General features: G+C 38.2%; 1 protein-coding gene across 1 annotated transcript; it reads left to right on the top strand.

Annotated features, from left to right (window-relative positions):
* Nucleotides 1-1,187: 1,187 nt before the first annotated feature.
* Nucleotides 1,188-19,212, top strand: mpp6b (membrane protein, palmitoylated 6b (MAGUK p55 subfamily member 6)). The gene is given in 13 exon segments (XM_036566985.1): nucleotides 1,188-1,558; nucleotides 10,447-10,565; nucleotides 10,917-11,069; nucleotides 11,197-11,349; nucleotides 12,404-12,631; nucleotides 14,070-14,201; nucleotides 14,282-14,378; nucleotides 14,693-14,716; nucleotides 14,719-14,748; nucleotides 14,863-15,024; nucleotides 16,873-17,075; nucleotides 17,777-17,905; nucleotides 18,092-19,212. Coding segments are annotated over 13 exon segments (1,713 nt in total). The 5' UTR covers nucleotides 1,188-1,452; the 3' UTR covers nucleotides 18,269-19,212.
* Nucleotides 19,213-19,405: the final 193 nt, after the last annotated feature.

Below are 19,405 nucleotides of genomic sequence, written 5' to 3'. Positions count from 1 at the left end.
TAATTCTCCTAAGTTCTCTTGCTCTACTTTGATTTCTTTAGCACTCTTGGTACTTAACATTTAGTACCAATAGTCTTATGGTTTAATATTAATTGAGTGATGATTTGAAGATTTTGCTAGTTTATTTTCTGATTATTAATGTTATTAACGAGAACTTATTTCTTTTGTATCCCATCACATCTGCTAAGTCTGTTCAAATACAGAGAATTTCCCATTCAAAAACGGTTTCAGTGCTCTGTTGAAGGGAAAGGGTGGGGTTTGGAAACCAGGAGGCAAGGAGGGCGTTTGCATAGTGCATAATCATGCAGTTCCTGAAGAGAGTTCAGGTTTAAGGATGCTCCTGTGCCATTTTCAGTAGTTAAACTGGATAACTCTAATACATAAAAATATGTAACAATATATTATTTAACTTTATTAATAATCACTTTAGGGATAGTTTAAACATGAATTTTCACATTCTCACAATCAGATCTGTGTATATAAAGATGTTTTCTAAATTAGGGCCCTAGGTGTCTATCATTTATAAAACTGCTCCCGTTGGAGTCATTTTATAGAAGAAATCAGAACAAAACAGTTCAATCTAAATAGGTTTTACTAAGTAATTTTGGACCATGTCTAAAGGTTCATTTGTCAATGTTCACACAATGTGAAAGGCGACCAGCTTTTTCAAATGGAATGAAAAAAAAGTGAAAAATTGGGTCATAAGCTTTTGATACAACAGTGATGATATACTACAAAAATAGGGTTGTAAATAAAAGCCATTAGCCAAAGACAAACAAAATCAGTTGCTCTTCAGCGATATTTAGAGTGGACAAAATGCTTTGGGTCAGAATTCCACAGCAGCGCCAGGAATAGTGTTCATGCTGGGAAGTGTACTGATGAACTCAATGCTTATGAATGAATGAGAGGGAGAGGGAGAGAGAGAGAGAGAGAGAGAGAGAGAGAGAGAGTTGTAGTAGTAGGAGAGGTGTGCTGAAGGAAGGAGGAGTATGATATGACATCCTTGGGCAGCTCTAGTTGTAATAGAGGCTTATATAAGAAGGCTTACATAAGGGTAGATGGCTTTGGAGGGTAGATGGGGGGCAGCTGATGGGCAGTTACTGAGGGGGTGGATCTAGTGGTATTCTAAACAGCAGGAGAGGATTGTGGGATTAGGAGTTTGTCAGAGGGGGAGTGGGGGGGGCGTTATTAAAGTAACAGGTCATTGAGTGGATGTGAGTGCATGTGCTCACATCTGTGTAAGCCTGGCTGCCAACTGAATCTCTGGACCTATTTCTTCCTTTCTTTCCTTGCTTCCTATTACTCCTTCACTCTGTCTCTCCCTTGTTGGTGTTTCATCCTTTTTTTCTATCTTTCCGCTCCTCTGTACTCTATTAGTGTACTATTGGGTCAGTGTTGGTCAGGGCGCTGCGTGTGCAGTCAGGGTCAGTGCAGTTTGACTTTAAACAAGAGATGGTTCTAGCCCTGGGCGAAACGTTCTCCAGCGGTTCACCTTCGGACACGGGGGGCACTGGAGAGGGGGCTGCACAGCCTGCCGAGGGGGCGGATTCCTCCAGAGGTTAGAAATTTGATTTCTTTTCCCTTGACTTCACTTTTTTTGCTTGTTTTCCTTTAAAGGGCCTTTATTCCCCATTTTGCTTGTATGTTTTCATCCTCTTAAGGTCCACACTCAATTAATCTTTACTTGACCATTTCCCAACCTCTTTCTTACCTTAAAATTGAACAAGCTGTTTTGTTACTGTTTCACCTTTAAGACTTATATATGTAAATGACCACTGCTCTGATTGGCTGCCCTGTATTGTGCCTCTTTGAAACATTCCTTATTACTTCAGCATAAATGAGTAGGGCTACACCGCTCTAGGCGGAATAGGCAAATATGAATCATTCTACCGAATTTGTTCAAAACACATTTCAGCCTTTTAACTGACTTGGACTTTAGCCTAACATCCTTTCACTTTGAGTGACTCTACACCTTATTTATGTTTATTTTATTAAAATAAATGATTGAACATTTAATTTTGTTACTACCAAAACAGTTATAGCACCATCAAATCTTTACCAAATGTTTGGTAGTAACTGTTTCTGTAGTGATCACTTTAGCTAATTTTGAGCATCACTCACAACGCCAACCAGTACATGACTAGCAAACACAACTTTAAGCAGTTGTACAAACATAAAATCATAATATTTTTTAAAACACAAAAAAGTTTACTTAATTGCAGACAATGTGTGTTTCAATAGCAACAGTTCTTCATGTTACACACTGATTTTCAGACATTTCAAAAGCAATCGGATCTAACAGCTCACCATGTGGCCATGAGGGACAGGGATGCAGTCTCACTTCCTGCTCTGGGGGTGTGGCTAAAATTAGGCTTCACCTGTGGACTAAAATAGTGTGTTCGGTAGTGACATGAAAATATTTTCTGTAGGACACAGTTTGAATAATTCAGTTAAATGGTCTATATATGTAAATGTGATAGATTTCTTTCCATCATATGGGCTCTTTAAAATGTTGGTAATGTTTCTGTAATATGGTCATGCTAAGTGATACTGGCGACTGCAGGGGTGGGTAGAGTAGCCTAAAACTACACTTGAGTAAAAGTCAAAGTTGCTTCAGTGAAGTACAAGTAAAAGTAGCCAAGAGAAAAACGTGAGTAGGAGTGAAAAGTGAAAAAAGTGTCCAGTACTGAGTTGCCTATGGAACTGTGGAACTTCTTAGTGCATCCAGCATCTATCAGTATAAAACAATCATTTGTTAGAGTATGTTTTTTCTCTTTTTTGGGGTCCTTTTGGTCAGAGTAAAAGGTAGATTCCTTCCTTTACAAGTTACATATATATTTGCATATAAGTACAAGCCTTATCACTTGAGAATGCTCAGAGAAAATACAAATCTATCATAATTAAATATCATATTCATATTTGTAAATGGAAAAATGTAGACCCTCTTTTAATTTGTTTATTAGTGACTTTACTCAATTCCCTCAAAGTTTTACATTTATGAAAAAAACTAGGAAAAATACAAGAAATCGTATGTCCATGATGGAGTACCTACTCTCCATTTTTCCCTCTTGTTTTTTCCTTTTTTATTTATCTGTCTATTTTTGTCTTGCCTTGCAACCTTTTATTTTTACTTTAATGACATTTGTGTAGTTTTGCGTTTTTCATTGTTTTTAAATGTTTTTTGTATTTTGTTTAATTTTGTATTTACTAATTTCCCCTTTTTGCCCTATAATTCACTATAACTCAGTAAAAAATATCAAAATCTAACTTAAAGGGCCCACATCCTACATTTTTTTTTGTATTTTTTCCTTTTCTTCCTGAGGTCCACTTAAAACATTTGCTTGATGTTATGTACTAAAAATGGTCATAATAAATTTTCATTTTGCAACCTCTCTTTATCCCTTAGAATTAAACAAGCTGTTTTTGTTGCTGTGCCTTTAAGACTGATATATGTAAATTATTTCCTTTCTGATTGGCTGTCCTGTATTGTGCCTCTTTTAAAAAGCACAATGTCAGTTAGAATGGGTGAAGCTAAACTTCTGTAGCCGGAATAGAGTAAACGACTTGGTTTTTGTGGCATCACAGAAATAAAACGGGTTGTTTTTTTCAGCTTAGTTTCCGTATATGGACCACATTGACTGGATTTTGAAACATTAATGCCTACATATTACTACAAACTCATGTATTTAAAAAAGTCAGGGAAATTCAGTTTTCCATGTTATGAGCCCTTTAAGCTGAGGGCAACAGTAGTGCATTATAATGGAAACTATTACTAAAAACAGATGTGTGGGTCAAACTCTTACCACACCGCTCAGCATGCTTATCATGCAGAATGAAAATATGTTGTCAGCAATGAAATCCAAAGAATAAATGTACAAAAGATGGAAAATAGTGATATGAAGTAAAGAATGGTAGGGAAGTGAGAGGGAATTCCTGCATCTGGCAGGCCAGTTCCTGTATTACAGCAACAGAGGAATGGAAATAACCAATTGCCTAACTAGCATGACAGCATTAACATAGCACACTGCAATATGCGTGTTTGTCATGTTCTCTGTTTTGGCAGCTTGAAATGACATTTAAGTCGATTATACGTGACAAAAATGTGGTATAACTTGGCTCAGATTAGAGTCACATATTGTCACTGTCAGAATCTAGGAAGTTGTGTCAAAATCTAGAACATGGGACCTTTTTGTCATATCATTTTAGTTTAGTCTTTTTTACAACCGTGCAGCACTGTGGAAGATACTGCTGTAAACATGGTTTAACTTCTTTGCATCTTAGCATCTTAGCATTCTAACACTTACAGTGCTGCAAAAGGCTGATTCTTAATGTTGCTTTTCTTTCTCTGCTATGGTTAGTTGTAAAAGCTGGAGGTTTTCCACTATGCTGTTAGCACTGATATTAGCCAGAGCTGATAGTTGAAATTTTCTGTCAGCGAGGGATTATCAGTGTGTTCAAAGAGATATGAGACCCATATTTCTCACCCCTGTGAAGCATTTAGGCAGCAGATATTTCTCACATGGCGAGGGAAAGGAGGAGGGCGAGGTGTTCTGGTCAAACAGAGTTAGCATGAGTTGCCAGATATGTGATGGCTAACTGTGTAGATTTGAGTATGTGGTGTGTGTAGCTTATGGCTGTCTTTTTCTTTGTCATGTGTCATTAAAGATGTCAAGTATTTGTTTGCGAGAAAGGCTGGAGGTTTAATAAAAACAAAGCATTAGCTAGCACATACGCTCCACAGACATGAATGTATTTGATGCTCCACTGTAGAGATTTGTGTTGGTTCATGATTCTGTTTGACTTGCAAAGCTAATACACCACCAGACCATGACCTGTGTGTGACCTTAGCAGAGGGCAGTGTTCATCTCTCAGATAGAGTTCGTAGAATTGGCAGTGATTTCAGACTAGCAGGCTAGCATGCTATGCAAGCCTGGCCTAGCCACTACAATAAGGTCATTTAAAGGAGAGCCTTTGTCTAGGCTTTTTAACCAATGTAGTAGATGTAAAACTGGAAATGAATCATTTGTACTACTGACATTCAGTTTTGTGTTTGTATTGTCAAGAGTTCTGTTGACTTTTTGAAGACGATTTACATTGTAATGTACATGTGCAGAAGACCATAGTAAGCACCTATTTTTATAACATACTGACAATCTGATTATTCTCTTTTTATCTGGAACTGTAATAATTTTTAGTATCCTAATTATGTAAAATGCCATTTTATATATTCCATTATTTCCCAACTCTGCCAAAGTGATGCATTGAAGAGTCAAGTTACTCCATATGAATAAAATAAAGAATTGTGTGCAAAGGTTTGGGCACTCCTGGTTAAATTATATTTTAAACTAAGTTTTGTTTAGGTGAAAATTAATTAACACACTTCTACACATTTTAATGCAAAATTACTGTTCATCTGCTGAACTTAAGATATAAGAAAAAAATAATAAAATGCGGTCTGAGGAAAATTTCTGGCACATTTTGTATATTTCAGTATGTTAAATGCAAATAAAGAAAATTGTACCTGAAAGTCGTGCCAAAACATTGCATATTTGAGTTTGTTCTCTGTAGAGGATGTGTTAACTTATTTTCACTTAGAACATCAACAAAGTGTGTCATTTGACCAAGGATGCTCAAACTTTAATATGATTTCATATGAATCATATGATTGTATTACATCAACACAATTATCTTCCAGTTTACTTACTGTTGGCAATAATTATATTGATGTAATATAATTTATTCATGTAGAAACTATGTAATCATTTAAAAATGTTGATCAAGCACAAGTTTGTGGCACAGAAACATTTCTATAATGGCCTTATAATTACATGTAAATAATATACTTTGAGACAGCACAACTAGGAACGAAACACACCAAATGTTAAGAAGGTGTAATATGTTCAGAAACTTCAGTAACAGTAATCATTATAACTTTTCATTACTGAGACAGATTCACAGAACCAAGACATTTCACTGAAACATACCAATCTGGATGTGTGTGTGTGTATGTGTGCATAGGCATGTATTCTCTGGCATGCATGTGTGTGTTGTTTGTGAAGCATAAAATATGATAATACATATAATAATAACGTATGTATTATTAGTACAACAACAACAACAACAACAATAATAATAATAATAATAATAATAATAAACATTCTAAAAAAATAATACTAATAAAAGAATAAATAATAAGGCCACAAAAGTAATTGAACTATTATATATATTAAACTAATTATATATATATATATATTAAACAAATAATTGCTAATACTTGACTGAAATGCAAGCACATTTCTACATGAATAAAATATATCACACCAGCACTATTGCATTTTTCAGTTCACATTTGAATCAAGTAATTAAAATCCAGTAGTCTTTCAGTGTAGTCTGTTTAAGCAGTAATTTTACAGAGAGGTTTGTTCATTCACTTTTGTTGTATGTGTGGAGCTCTAAAGATTGTGATTGAACCGTAATTAAGTTAATTGAACACAGATCTGTCAATGGCCCCAAACCACAAATATGTGTTTGTGTTTTATTATGGGGATAAGATGGGTTGTGTGATGGCGTGCTATTATTGAAGTGTGTGTGTGTGTGTGTGTGTATGTGTGTGTGTGTGTGTGTGTGTGTGTGTGTGTGTGTGTGTGTGTGTGTGTGTGTGTATGTGTGCTCACTGCGTTCCTGTGTAATTTCTGCTCTAAGCTTCCTGCCTCTCTGATCCTTTATATCCTCTGTGTAGCCACGAGTCTGCTGGTTGCATTTCTAACAGACATATTTACAGTGTAAAATAAACAGCAGTAACACGGTGAGACTCGGAGGCGACTGCTAGAGGGGTCTTGATTGGGCTTCTCCTGATATGTTCCTCCTTAAACACTCTTACCCAGACTTTGTTTTTCTAGAATGTGAGAATATGGGTCATACATCTACTAGGGATGCACTGAATATTTATTTTTGTGGCCGATTCTGGTTGTGATTTCTTTACATCCAAATTGGCCAATGGCAGGTTTTTTGCGTTTTCACAGTGTGTGGACTAAATGAACATCTGAAACCTGCTAGCACATTTCCAGTATGTTCCATTTATTACTACTGTCATTACATAAATTCTGATTCCTGGTGATGGAGAGGTTTTCTCTAGAATATCCTGTCTTCTTTTTGGGTCTTCAGGCTTCTGATTGGCTTGTTCATGATTCCTCTGATTATATCTATCCATCTTGTAGCTGGTCATCCTCTTCCTCTTTTATCTTCAACTGGTCCAAGCATACTGGTCTTCTCAGAATATATAAAAAATAAGAGTTATATATTCTACCAATTGGTTATCTGCACGTCTGGTGAGAGGTGAGGCTTTATTTGGTCAAGGTTTCATCTTTTCATGATTGTTTTCTTTGCCAATGTACTTTAAAAACAAAGTTTGAAAGCATCATTACTTTTTTTTTTGTTCTTGTTTGTTGTTTAGCTTTCACGTCCATAAAGGACCACAGAGGCAATTTTGATCTTTATTTGTAGAAGCAATTTATTTTAAGTTTCCAAACAATAAATGAGTTGCCTTTAAATCACTGGAAATCAAAGAAAGTGCTATATATCGAGAGTAAAAGGCAACCTGCTGTTTAGCACAATAAGTAATTTGTTTATAAATCAATTATAATAATTCTATTAATAATAATACTAATACACTGGACGACTCCGCGTTTCAAGCAAAACTGCAGATTCGGTTTGTAATTTCGACCATGTATATATTTCATACATATGTAATAAAAAAATCTCTCCGTGTATTAAACACATACTTAAATATATATGTAATAGGAATGTTCTGCCCTAGAGGTCCTCATTTTTTCCATTTCAACGCTCACTTATTTATCACTAGAAAACATGAGGCCCACGAGATATTAAAAATGTCATTTTGGGGCAGTTTTCAACACAGCGATGTTTGGTTGCCTGCCCCTGCAGTATGTGACATGAGTCACTGAGCATAAAACATCAACAGATTATGCTAACAAAAGTTTGTTTTATATAAAAAATTTGATACAATAGTGATAAAAATAAGCTGAATGTTTCTATGATGCAATTTATACCAAGGGGCAAAAATTGATGAAGCTGTTGTAGCAGGGCTTATCAATAGTTTACCATTTGGAAGCATTTTTTTCATTGGGTTTTATTACAAAATGCCAAAACTGGCCCACAACAGACCACTTGCCCGCGCTCAGTATGGGCCTGAGGACCAGCAGAGGGTACTCCATGGCCCATTATTGTCCATGGACCACTGAATGAGAAACGCTGTTTTTCCTTAAACCCTATAAGTAACTCTTAACCTCAGTAACCAAAAAGAATTGGCTTTGCCACTTGAGTTTGAAATGATGAAAAATGGAGCAATTAACAAAGTCAGGATCATTTTGTTCTTTAAGATGAGGACAGTTACTGCTCTACTGTACTGATGTCAGGACAAACACACACACACACACACACACACACACACACACACACAGACAATAATTAATTCTTGCTTGTGGAAGCATAGCTGAAGTCATGATCTCCATAGTCATTTGGCTCTATTATAGTTTGTGAGAATAGGCTACATAATTCTTGTTCCAAGACAAACTTTGAAAAGCTTGTGTTTTTAATTGGCTGTTTTAACAAGAGGCATTAATTATGGGTTTAGTCAAAAGAGAATAGAGCTTTATGTTTCTCTCTCTCTCTCTCTCTCTCTCACACACACACACACACACACACACTCACCCACACACACAAAAATGCTCAGCTCGTCCACTTTTTCAACTTGCACCCTCTAGCTGTGTACCTTGGCTCACAAACTCAGCAGTTCCATTACAAATTCACCCCTGACCAACAGGAGGTGAATGAGCCGCTGATGGACTACAATGATGCACACAGTCATGGCTGAAGGTGTCTGTCATCCAGAGGTTTTGGTGACAGAGTGAATTGCTTTAACATGCCTGCCTTAAAAAGCATTTTTTTCCGATGACCACTCTGTCTGAGAATAGCTAATAGTGTGATCAGCATGCATTTTTGTGTGTGTGAGTGTGTGTGTGTTAGAGCTTGAGCTCAATACTGACTGTATATTACTACTGATACTGTACATTATCGAAGTAATCAGTACAAATACAGAAGCATACAGTATAACACAGTGGTGTGCCATCTTATCCCCAAAGGGCTGAGGTGACTGCAGGTTTTAAAGACCAACAAACCAGAGCACACATGATTCCACTTGTTTAAACAACTAGTCAGTCTTCAAACAACTGATCATATGAGCTCCTGCTTTCCCTTAGTGGACTTATTGGACACCACTGTTATAAAAATGCATTCAGGCAGCAGGTATGTGCCAGTGTAGGCAGTGTATCACAGTTGCTTAAGACGTTGCAGAGGATATCTTTACAGTACAAAAGTGTGCAAGTATTCTTGCAGTATAAAGTGTGCAAAGTTATTCTTTGAGTACAGAGCTTTATTGAGTTGAACATAGAGCTGAAAGATTCATTATTTTTATGGAAATTGGAGATGTAATTTTAATTATAATCTATTTTACCAACAGCATGGTTAAGTGTGAAGTGAAGAGATGTAACATAATAACATACAGCTTGTAAACTGCCTGTAGTTGAGTTAAACCAACTGAAGCAACCAAGCACTCATGACAACACAACCACAACTAACTGGCAGTCTGGCATAGCTTTAAAGTCTCAAGCCAACTTCCACATGATAAATGATTGTATCAATACAACTAGTGGCAAATGTAAACTGAAAGACAAAACTGTGTTGATGTAATACATTTTAGTAATTCATGAGGAAATTGTGAAATTAAATGCATAACATTTTTCAGTGCACAACATAAATGTTTAGAAAAACATAAATAAATGATTATAGCTGACTCGTTTTCATAGTTAACTCATCTTACCATTGAATAGCCTACTTCGTAATGTAGCTCACGGAGTAGCACTGCTGAAGGGACCCAGTACAAGTTCACTCGTCTGTGTGCTCAGCAAATGATTATTAAATGCAGCATCATCAGACTCTTATAACTGATTTGTAACTACCCTGATGGCAGATTTTCACCATCAAGCACAATCATGATGGCTGACTGTCACACTCTCCATAACTGGGATGGCCAGAAGGGTGGCCGTTCTTCATGCTAGGATGGCACTGGCCACCTCTGGCCATACCTTGGCTATGCCTCAGGTGTGTGTGTGTGTGTGTGTGTGTGTGTGTGTGTGTGTGTGCATTAGAGTGTGTGAGTGTGTGTGAAGTAAAAAAGTGCTGGCTAGAAACATTAAACAGTAATAATGCGTCTATTCACCAGGCCTGAGGTGATGAATGCTAGTTGTTTAATATTGTATTGTATGTGTGTGTGTGTGTGTGTAGATGATGGTAAGTGAATTGACATGCATGACAGAGGTGTTTGCATGAGTGTGTAACAGTGATGACTGTTTGTCTGTAATTGTTCAGCTATGCAGCAAGTTTTGGACAACCTGGGGGAGCTGCCCACCTCCACTGGGGCCAAAGACATTGACCTGATCTTCCTTAAAGGCATCATGGAGAGCCCCATTGTTCGCTCTCTCGCCAAGGTAACACACACAAGCACACATGCCTGCAATACTGCTTATTGTTCTTTTTATTAGTAGTGTCTTAATGACTCTTGATTTTTTCTTGAATCTTGATTCAGGGCTATCACCATCTGAATAATCTACCAATTATTATAATGATTAATCAGATAATTGAGCTTCAAACCATACATAAAGTCTTATTGTAAAGTGGTATCTGCATTTTCATCATACAAACTGCAAACTGATCACTGAGAAGATCCTGACAGCTCATCTTTGGTATCCTCTCTGGCTAATGGTCAGCAATGGCCTGTTACTTTTACAAGGTGGATGTGATTGACAGGAGAAGCTAAACCTTAGTGTATGTGTGTTTAGGCTCACGAGCGTTTGGAGGATGTGAAGCTGGAGGCAGTGCAAGAGAATAATGTGGAGTTGGTGAGTGAGATTTTGGGGGACATCCGTGGGCTGAGTGTACGTGACGACAGTGCTGCAGAACTTTCCAGAATCCTCCAAGAGCCTCACTTTCAGGTACACATCTAAACTTAGGTTACATCTGTACTTTAAAAAATTCTCTTCTCTTCTCTTCTCTTCTCTTCTCTTCTCTTCTCTTCTCACCATTCAAGTTTCTCTCACCAACTCTTACTCTATGTCTCAGTCTCTCTTGGAGGCCCATGACATGGTGGCATCAAAATGCTATGAGGCTCCGCCCCCTTTAGAGATGGCCAACGACGCTGCAGTAAACAACGCTCTCATGCAGGCAGACGCTGTTAGAATGATCGGCATCCGAAAGAAAGCGGGAGAGCCTCTAGTGAGTTGTGCTTTTACTGCCAGATCATCCGAATGTGCTGTAATACTCAGGTTAAATATAAATAATACCATTGATACTTACAAGACTTATGATCTATTTAAACCTAACGCAGTAACAGAGATAATAATAAGCTAAATATTTGAAACCTTTTTTGCATTTTAATGCTTTTTTGTTAAAGATTTTTTTGATTTCTTATTGATTTCAAAGTGCAGTTGAAAGATTTAGATTGTTTAGTATTTTAATTTTTAACTTAAAAAAATTGTAAAAAATGCTGTCCCATGTTTTCATGTCACTACTGACACACAGAGTTTTAGTCCATAGGCAGAGTCTTATTTTAGCCACACCCCTGGATTTTAGAGCAGGAAATAAGACTTCACCCCTGTCCCTCATGGCCACATGGTGAACAGTTAGATTCCATTGTTTTGAAGCAAGTGTGCCACAAAGTTTGAAAATCAGTGTATTACATTAAAATTGTTACTATTGAAACACATATTTTCTGCTAGTAACTATTTTTTTGTGTTGTAATGAAAAATATTATGATTTCTAGTCATGTACTGGCTACCATTCTTAAATTCAAAATTACATAGAATTGTCACTACTAAAACATTTGGTAAAGTTTCAGTAACATTGTGATTGTTCTGTTAGTGACAAAATGGAATGTTAAATCATTTATTTTAATGAAATAAGCATAATTAAGGTATAGTGTCTTTCAAGTCAAAAGGATTTCAAAAGGATTCTATGTCCAAGTCAGTTAAAGGTCGAAGATGATTAAAATGAGTACTTTTTTAGAGGAATCTTTGCTCGCCTCATCACCACCATTCGCACTTACTGTCACACACATCTACAGTCACCCACCCAGCAGGACCATAGACAGGACTGCTGATATTTCTAGTACATAGTTTATTGGCTAACAGAGGATCAGTCAAGTTTACAGACAGTTGGCAACACAGAAAACAAAAAAATTAAAAACCCACATTCAATGTGTGTGTGTATATGTGTGTGTGTGTGTGTGTGTGTGTGTGTGTGTGTGTGTGTGTCTATCTTTGTGTCTCAGGGTGTTACGTTCCGGGTGGAGAAAGATGACCTGGTGATTGCTCGGATTCTGCATGGAGGGATGATTGACAGGCAGGGGCTGCTGCATGTGGGTGACATCATCAAGGAGGTCAATGGGAAGGAAGTAGGCAGCAACCCCACAGAGCTGCAGGACATGCTGAAGGAATGCAGCGGAGGAATCACCCTCAAAATACTGCCCAGCTACAGAGACGCTCCATCCCCTCCACAGGTACAACAGCACTTTACTCACACACAGCACATTACATTACAACAGTTCAATTTGATTATCATTTAAAAAAAACATGATTACATGCATCATGAAATCTCACTTCTTCACCACAATGCCATTTGATTATTCTTAAAATGATTATTCTTAACTCAGACTCGGCTACTATAAAGTCTTGATCTCAACTCGGACTCAACTGCTACAAAGCCTTGGTCTTAACTTAGACTTGGCTGCTACAAAGTCTTGGCCTTAACTTGGACTTGACTACAACAAACTCTTGGTCTTGATTCAGACTCAAAGTATCCAGGCCTCGGCGCACGGACTCGACACGGATTCGACTTCTACAAAGTCTCAGCCTTGACTTAGACTCACCTCTAATGGACTACAACACTATTACTAATTGTAACACAGAACTGTAACACCGCACACATGCATACTGCCAGCACAGCCACTGAGCTGGTGATATCCCAGGATGCTATGTGCTCGAAAGTGATCCCTGTTAATAACACTCCACATGCTATCTGGGGCAGAACACACTATCGCTCACTCACACACGGACAGACTCACACACGCCCACTCTTTCTTGCTCACTGTCTCGTTCTCCTGGATTTTGAACTTAAATTATATGAAAGTAGGGCTGAGTATCAGATATATTGCATTAATGGAAGCAAGATTGTTCTTATCTATTAGCTGATAAATCCAACCCTCACTGATTTAAACCTGTCTCACTGAACTTCATTTGCCCTTTCCATCTAAATGGCATAAAACAGATGGAATGTTGGCTGCACAGTTGTAGTGTTACAACATCTGATTGAGAGAGAGAGAGTGTGTGTGTGTGTGTGTGTGTGTGTGTGTGTGTGTGTATGTGTGTGTGTGGGAAGGGAGGGGTTTAGCCCTTGAATTGCCCAAGCAGCTGGTGTTCACACTGACTTGTCACTCAGACCCAGAAAATGTGAATGCATCCCACTGTTCCTCTCAGATTCTTAATGCAGAACTTCAGAATGGAGTGGATTAAGATTTTATGGACTGATGAGTCTAAATGTAATTTGTAATTGCTTGATAGTGTGAAGCAAAAAATGTAACTGACTTCTAGACTGAACTTTGGAGGTGTGGAAAAAGATCCCTGCAATTTTTTTTTGAAACACTGAAAGCAACTCTGCCAACAGTGGAAGCTATAATAAAGTATAGAAATAAATAAAGATTAGACACACTAAATACGGAAAAAGTTGATTTAGTTGTTAAGGCTTCTGTTTAATTTTCTGTCCACTGTAAGTTTTCTGCTTTTTTCCTGACACTGATAAATATTTAACTGAATGGCCATTTTGTCTGGAAATGTAATAAATGAACCAAAATGTCAACCCACATACAGACCCTTAGAGTTTGTAGAGTTAGTCATAGACAGTATTGGGTGATTAATGATGTGTCTGCTTCTGACTGACAGGTTTATGTGCAGCCACACTTCGACTACAATCCAGCCAATGACAATCTGATCCCCTGCAAAGAGGCAGGGCTTGCCTTCAAAAGGGGAGACATTCTCCAGATAGTCAACAGAGAGGACCCAAACTGGTGGCAGGTGTGATTTTGCATTCATTTGTAATTGTTTATTTGGGTTCGAGTCATGATGTTTCATTGGATGATTGTAATGATTGATAGGCATGTCACATGGTGGGAGGAGCTACAGGACTCATTCCCAGTCAGTTTTTGGAGGAGAAGAGGAAAGCTTTTGTTCCAAAGGACTTTGACGGAACAGGTACAGTAAGCTTGCATGAAAAAGTCATATACTAGAATATGTTGTCAGTATATTGCAAAATATAAACAAAATGTATTCTATTGCATTTTCAGTATAATTTATGTTTGGGGTAACAATGTGCATATACACATTCTAGTGCCCATATATAGTGGGTTATATCATAATACATAGAGTACCGTATATACGTGCACACCCAGAAAGTGTAAAACACCTTGTAAACGTTTAGAGATCACTGGCTCCATGTACAGAGTGTATGCAGTGCCTCTGATGGTCAAATGGAGGAATCACAGGCTTTTTTTCTCCGTCACTGTCAGGAATCTTGTGTGGAACAGTGAGTGGTAGATGATGTACCTCACTGCTAAGAACGCAGGTGAGCTGCCCTACATTTTGATCTCCAGTCATAATCTCAGTGTTATCACCTGCTGTTTTGATTGGGTAAATGTTTTCTCTTGTGGTGTCCATGTTTCTGGTGGCTGGAGTGCAGAGTTTGACCGGCATGAGCTGCAGATTTATGAGGAGGTGGCATGTATGCCCCCATTCCAGAGGAAAACGCTGATTCTGATCGGAGCCCAGGGAGTGGGCCGCCGCAGCCTGAAGAACCGACTGATGGTGCTGCATCCCACACGCTATGGAACCACAGTACCATGTGAGTATACACAGTCAAGACCTAAACACTTTTTTCTTAAATGAAAGCACAAGACCTCCAGCCAAATGTTTGCCTCTACATGTATCCCCGCAAGTTTACTTTAATTTACTTCATTCAAATATCCACAAGAGTAAAGTGCATTGCATCAACTCAAAGTGGTCTTTCTTAATTTTGACAAAACCATTCAACTATTGAGATTTCAATTAAAGTCATTCTGAGCGTTTTGTCTGTTCTTTACAATGGTACTGATAGGGACCAGGGGTCATGATGTCTACAACACAAAATAACCATTTTATCTACTATCTAAAATTACCAGTGAACATACACATATCTGAGTTTTATATACAATAAATGAACACCATTAAAGTTTTTAAAAAATATGTTTTAGGCCAAAAACTCTAGCAGTACTGCTGTGTCTGATCCACTCGTACCAGCACAACACACACTAACACACCACCACCATGTCAGTGTTACTGCAGTGCTGAAAATGATCCACCACCCAAATAGTACCTGCTCTGTGAGGGTCCATGGGGGTCCTGACCACTGAAGAACAGGGTAAAAGGGGGCTAACAAAGTACACAGAGAAACAGATGGACTACAGTCTGTAATTGTAGAACTACAGAGTGCACCTATATAGTAAGTGGAGCTGATAAAATGGACAATGAGCGTAGAAACAAGGAGGTGGTCATAATGTTATGCCTGATCAGTGGATATCACTACTTCAAATGTATCAAATTGAAATCAGGTGCACCCAGTCTTGGAGGAACTTACCTTTAATATTATTATTTTAATATTATTATTTAACTCTCAGATATCTGGTCTGGTTTACTCTTTGTTATTGGAGTGTGTGGTATCATCATGCCTAGATAAAAAGAACTCTCTGAGGCCTTCGTAAAGAAATTTGTAGATGCCTGTGAGTCTGGAATGGGATTTAAGAGCTATCCAGAATATTGGAAATCAATCATTCTACTGTCCAGAAGATCATCTACAAGTGGAGAAGTGCCAACTTGTGCAGGCCAGGCCGCCCCAGCAAATTGATCCTAAGCGCAGCTCCTGCGGCAGGAGAAAGCCTTTGCTGTCTAAAAAGAACATCAGGGCAAGACTAAAGTTTGCTAATGAATGTTTAGGCAAAGACCAGGACTCCTGGAGCAATGTGCTATGGACAGACAAGTCAAAGATAGAGTTGTTTGGCCACAGTACCAGAAGTTTGGTGAAAACCAAAGACAGTATTTGATCAGAGGAGCCTCATACCAACTGTAAACATGGTGGTAGAAATGCTATGGTTTGTAGCTGCTTTTCAGCCTCAGGGCCTGGCCTACTTGCAACTATAGAATCATCTATGAATTTTCTTTCGTAAGAAAGTGCTTGAAGAGAATGTGAGACCGTCTGTAAAAAAAAAGTTAATGCTGAAGAAGTGGACCTTCAACAGGATAATGATCCCAAGTTAATCTACCTAGGAATGACTCAAAAGGATGAAACAGAGGGTTGTGGAATCACAGCCAGTCAAAGCCCAGATCTGAATTGCATTGAAATGCAGCGGGGGGGATTTGAAACAAGCTGTGCATGCAAGAAACCCCTCAAACATTGCACAGTTGAAAGAATTCTGCATGGAGGAATGGGCAAAAAATTTCTTCCAGTAGATGCCAGAAACTGGTAAGCAGTTATAGGAAACACATAATAATAATCACATATGTCAAAAAAAGAAAAACATTTCATGAGGTGTATTTTAGCCTGTACTGCACGTTCTGGCACGTAAACCCACAAAATGTTAGAAACAGGCTTGAGGGAACAAAATAAAATGCAAGAAGTCAGTAGAATACAGACTGTTTACATATGTTATTGTCTCAGTCACGTCTCGGAGGCCAAGGGAGGACGAGCGTGATGGTCAGACTTATCAGTTTGTGACGCGTCTGGAGATGGAGATGGACATCAAGGCCGGACGTTTCTTGGAACATGGCGAGTATGATGGCAATCTGTATGGCACCAAGATAGAGTCCATCCATGAGGTGGTCAACACCAGACGCACCTGCATCCTGGACGTCAACCCTCAGGTCTGACTGAGCACCTCCACCGTTCATAGATAAGAACAAACAGCCACTCTTTTTAACATTTAAGGCTGCTATGTTACCTTTAGTGATTTATCAATGATACACTCTTTGTACCAATTTTAAACATATGCCAATCTGTTGTTTTAATGTTTAAATTTCATACAATCAGCTTGAACAAAATAGATTTACTTACAATCTTATGTTCAATATGCTGTATATGTTTGTCATCATTAGCTGACCTGAACTTCGACAGATTTTTAACATTGCTGACTGGCTCATATCACAGAAATTTGATCCCTACTATCTGGAGTGCCACTGTCCCACTCATGTCATAATTCCTGTTCTCGAGAGGATGAGTTCCTCTTGTGAGTTTCGGTTCCTCTCAAGGTTGTTGCATGCATTCTCCAACAAAAAATAACATTGTAGGGGAGAGTGGGGCCCAACATTTTCCCCCGCGTTAGTTTGTGCCCTCCAGGACCAAAGTTCTCCCTGTTCTAAAGATTCCCTACAATCACACATGTATGGCACACCAAACAAATGCTTGGGTTTGTTGGTGTGTGTTGGGTTGGTGTTCTTTAGGCTTCAGTGTTTTTTCCTCATGCTCTCAGAGTGTTTTTCATGTCTCTACTACCCTTGGTTTGCCAATTAGGGGGGCTTATTCATGCTTATTTGCTGTAATGTTTTCCTCCTGTCTCTCTGTGCAGGCTCTGAAACTGCTGAAAACAGCAGAGTTTATGCCATATGTCGTGTTCATCGCAGCTCCTGAATTCGATACACTGAAAGCCATGCACAAAGCTGTCGTTGATGCTGGAATCACCACCAAACAGCTCACAGTAAATCCAAATTAGTACTAATTATTCTAGCAATTGAACTTTTCTTTAATCCCTTCCTGAAATCAGGTATATAGACCTACATTTATGGACCAGTTCCACCAAATATGAATCTCATATGTCCTATTGGCCACTAAAGTGATTCTGAGTTGAACCAACACCGAGTCACAGATTTTTCCTCTCTTTCAGGATGTGGACCTGAAGAAGACGGTGGATGAAAGCGCTCGTATCCAACGCGCATACAGACACTATTTTGACCTCACCATCGTCAACGACAACCTAGATGCTGCGTTTGAAAAGCTGCAGGCTGCTTTAGACAAACTGTGTACAGAACCGCAGTGGGTCCCTGTCAACTGGGTGTACTGAAGACACCTTAGTCCAGACCAGGGCACGTGGGAGTGCGTGATTGAGTGAGTGTGATTGTGTGAACTGTCACAGAGGTGATGTAAGTCGGGCTAAGGGAAGTAAGGGACTGACCAACCTTGCATCCTCTTTTCAGCTTCCTTCAAGCTCTGCTCTCTCTTTGTGCACACAATGCAGTTTTTTCTACTCAAACTCAAAGGGAAGGGTACTTATTTATTTTGATATTTGTACATTTTCAAGGAGAACTTTCTATTCGCTCCATCTTGGAATTCAAAAAAAGGACGAAAAAAAACTGGCCATGAAGATTCGGAGGCCATATTTTTTAATTTTTTTAATTTATTATTTTGGTTCATTTTTGTGTGCAATTATTTTGTCCCATATTTCTTTGGCTGTTTTTGTTGTTGCTCCTACACTATTTCTTTTGTTTTATACTCAGATAAAGGATTGTAATGAGGAGTGTAATAGACGAGGGCTTTAATAGAACACAATGGTTGTAATTTAATTTCTGTACTTTTGCACTTAGAGATCAGACCAACTCTTAGACAAAGCCCTCTAAGTGCAAAAGCATGGAAATTGAGAAATGGCCACTGAGTGTAGTTCCTGGCACCAAGAACCTGTTTACAAAAACCTGAACCTTTTAAACTGTGTTTCCACTAGAAATGTTGTGTTTTGCCACATATCCACAATATAAATGTGTTGTAAAGATTTAAATCCCATGTACAAAACCGATATCACTGTCTACATTTAGTTACATACAGCCTATTTTGTTTCTTACTTTTAATTCACTGACTTTGTGTCTGTGTTTTTTATTTTAAATTTTAAAAAACATGTTTATTAATATCTGTTAAGTACTTTTTTTTAAGCAGCATTGGTTTGTTATGACCATGTCTTTTATCTGTAGAAAAACTTATCGTGTTTGCCACTGTCATAAAATGCCCCATGACCTGTCAAGCAAAATTTGTCAGTGTTTTTTCATTAGCGTTGAACTTTATGTCAACAAGACCCCTGAGGGAAAGCAAAAAACATACAGAACATTTTATTCATTTTTCCACAGTGGTCTTAATACCTCAGATTTTTTTTCAATGGTTTGTCCACTGAGTCCCCTATTAAAACAAGAACTTTAAACAAATTCAGACATTT

This window comes from Colossoma macropomum, unplaced genomic scaffold, assembly GCF_904425465.1.
Source record: "Colossoma macropomum unplaced genomic scaffold, Colossoma_macropomum, whole genome shotgun sequence".
NCBI lineage: Eukaryota > Metazoa > Chordata > Actinopteri > Characiformes > Serrasalmidae > Colossoma > Colossoma macropomum.
Note: the sequence above shows the minus strand (reverse complement) of the source record. Positions and strands in the feature narration are given on the sequence as shown.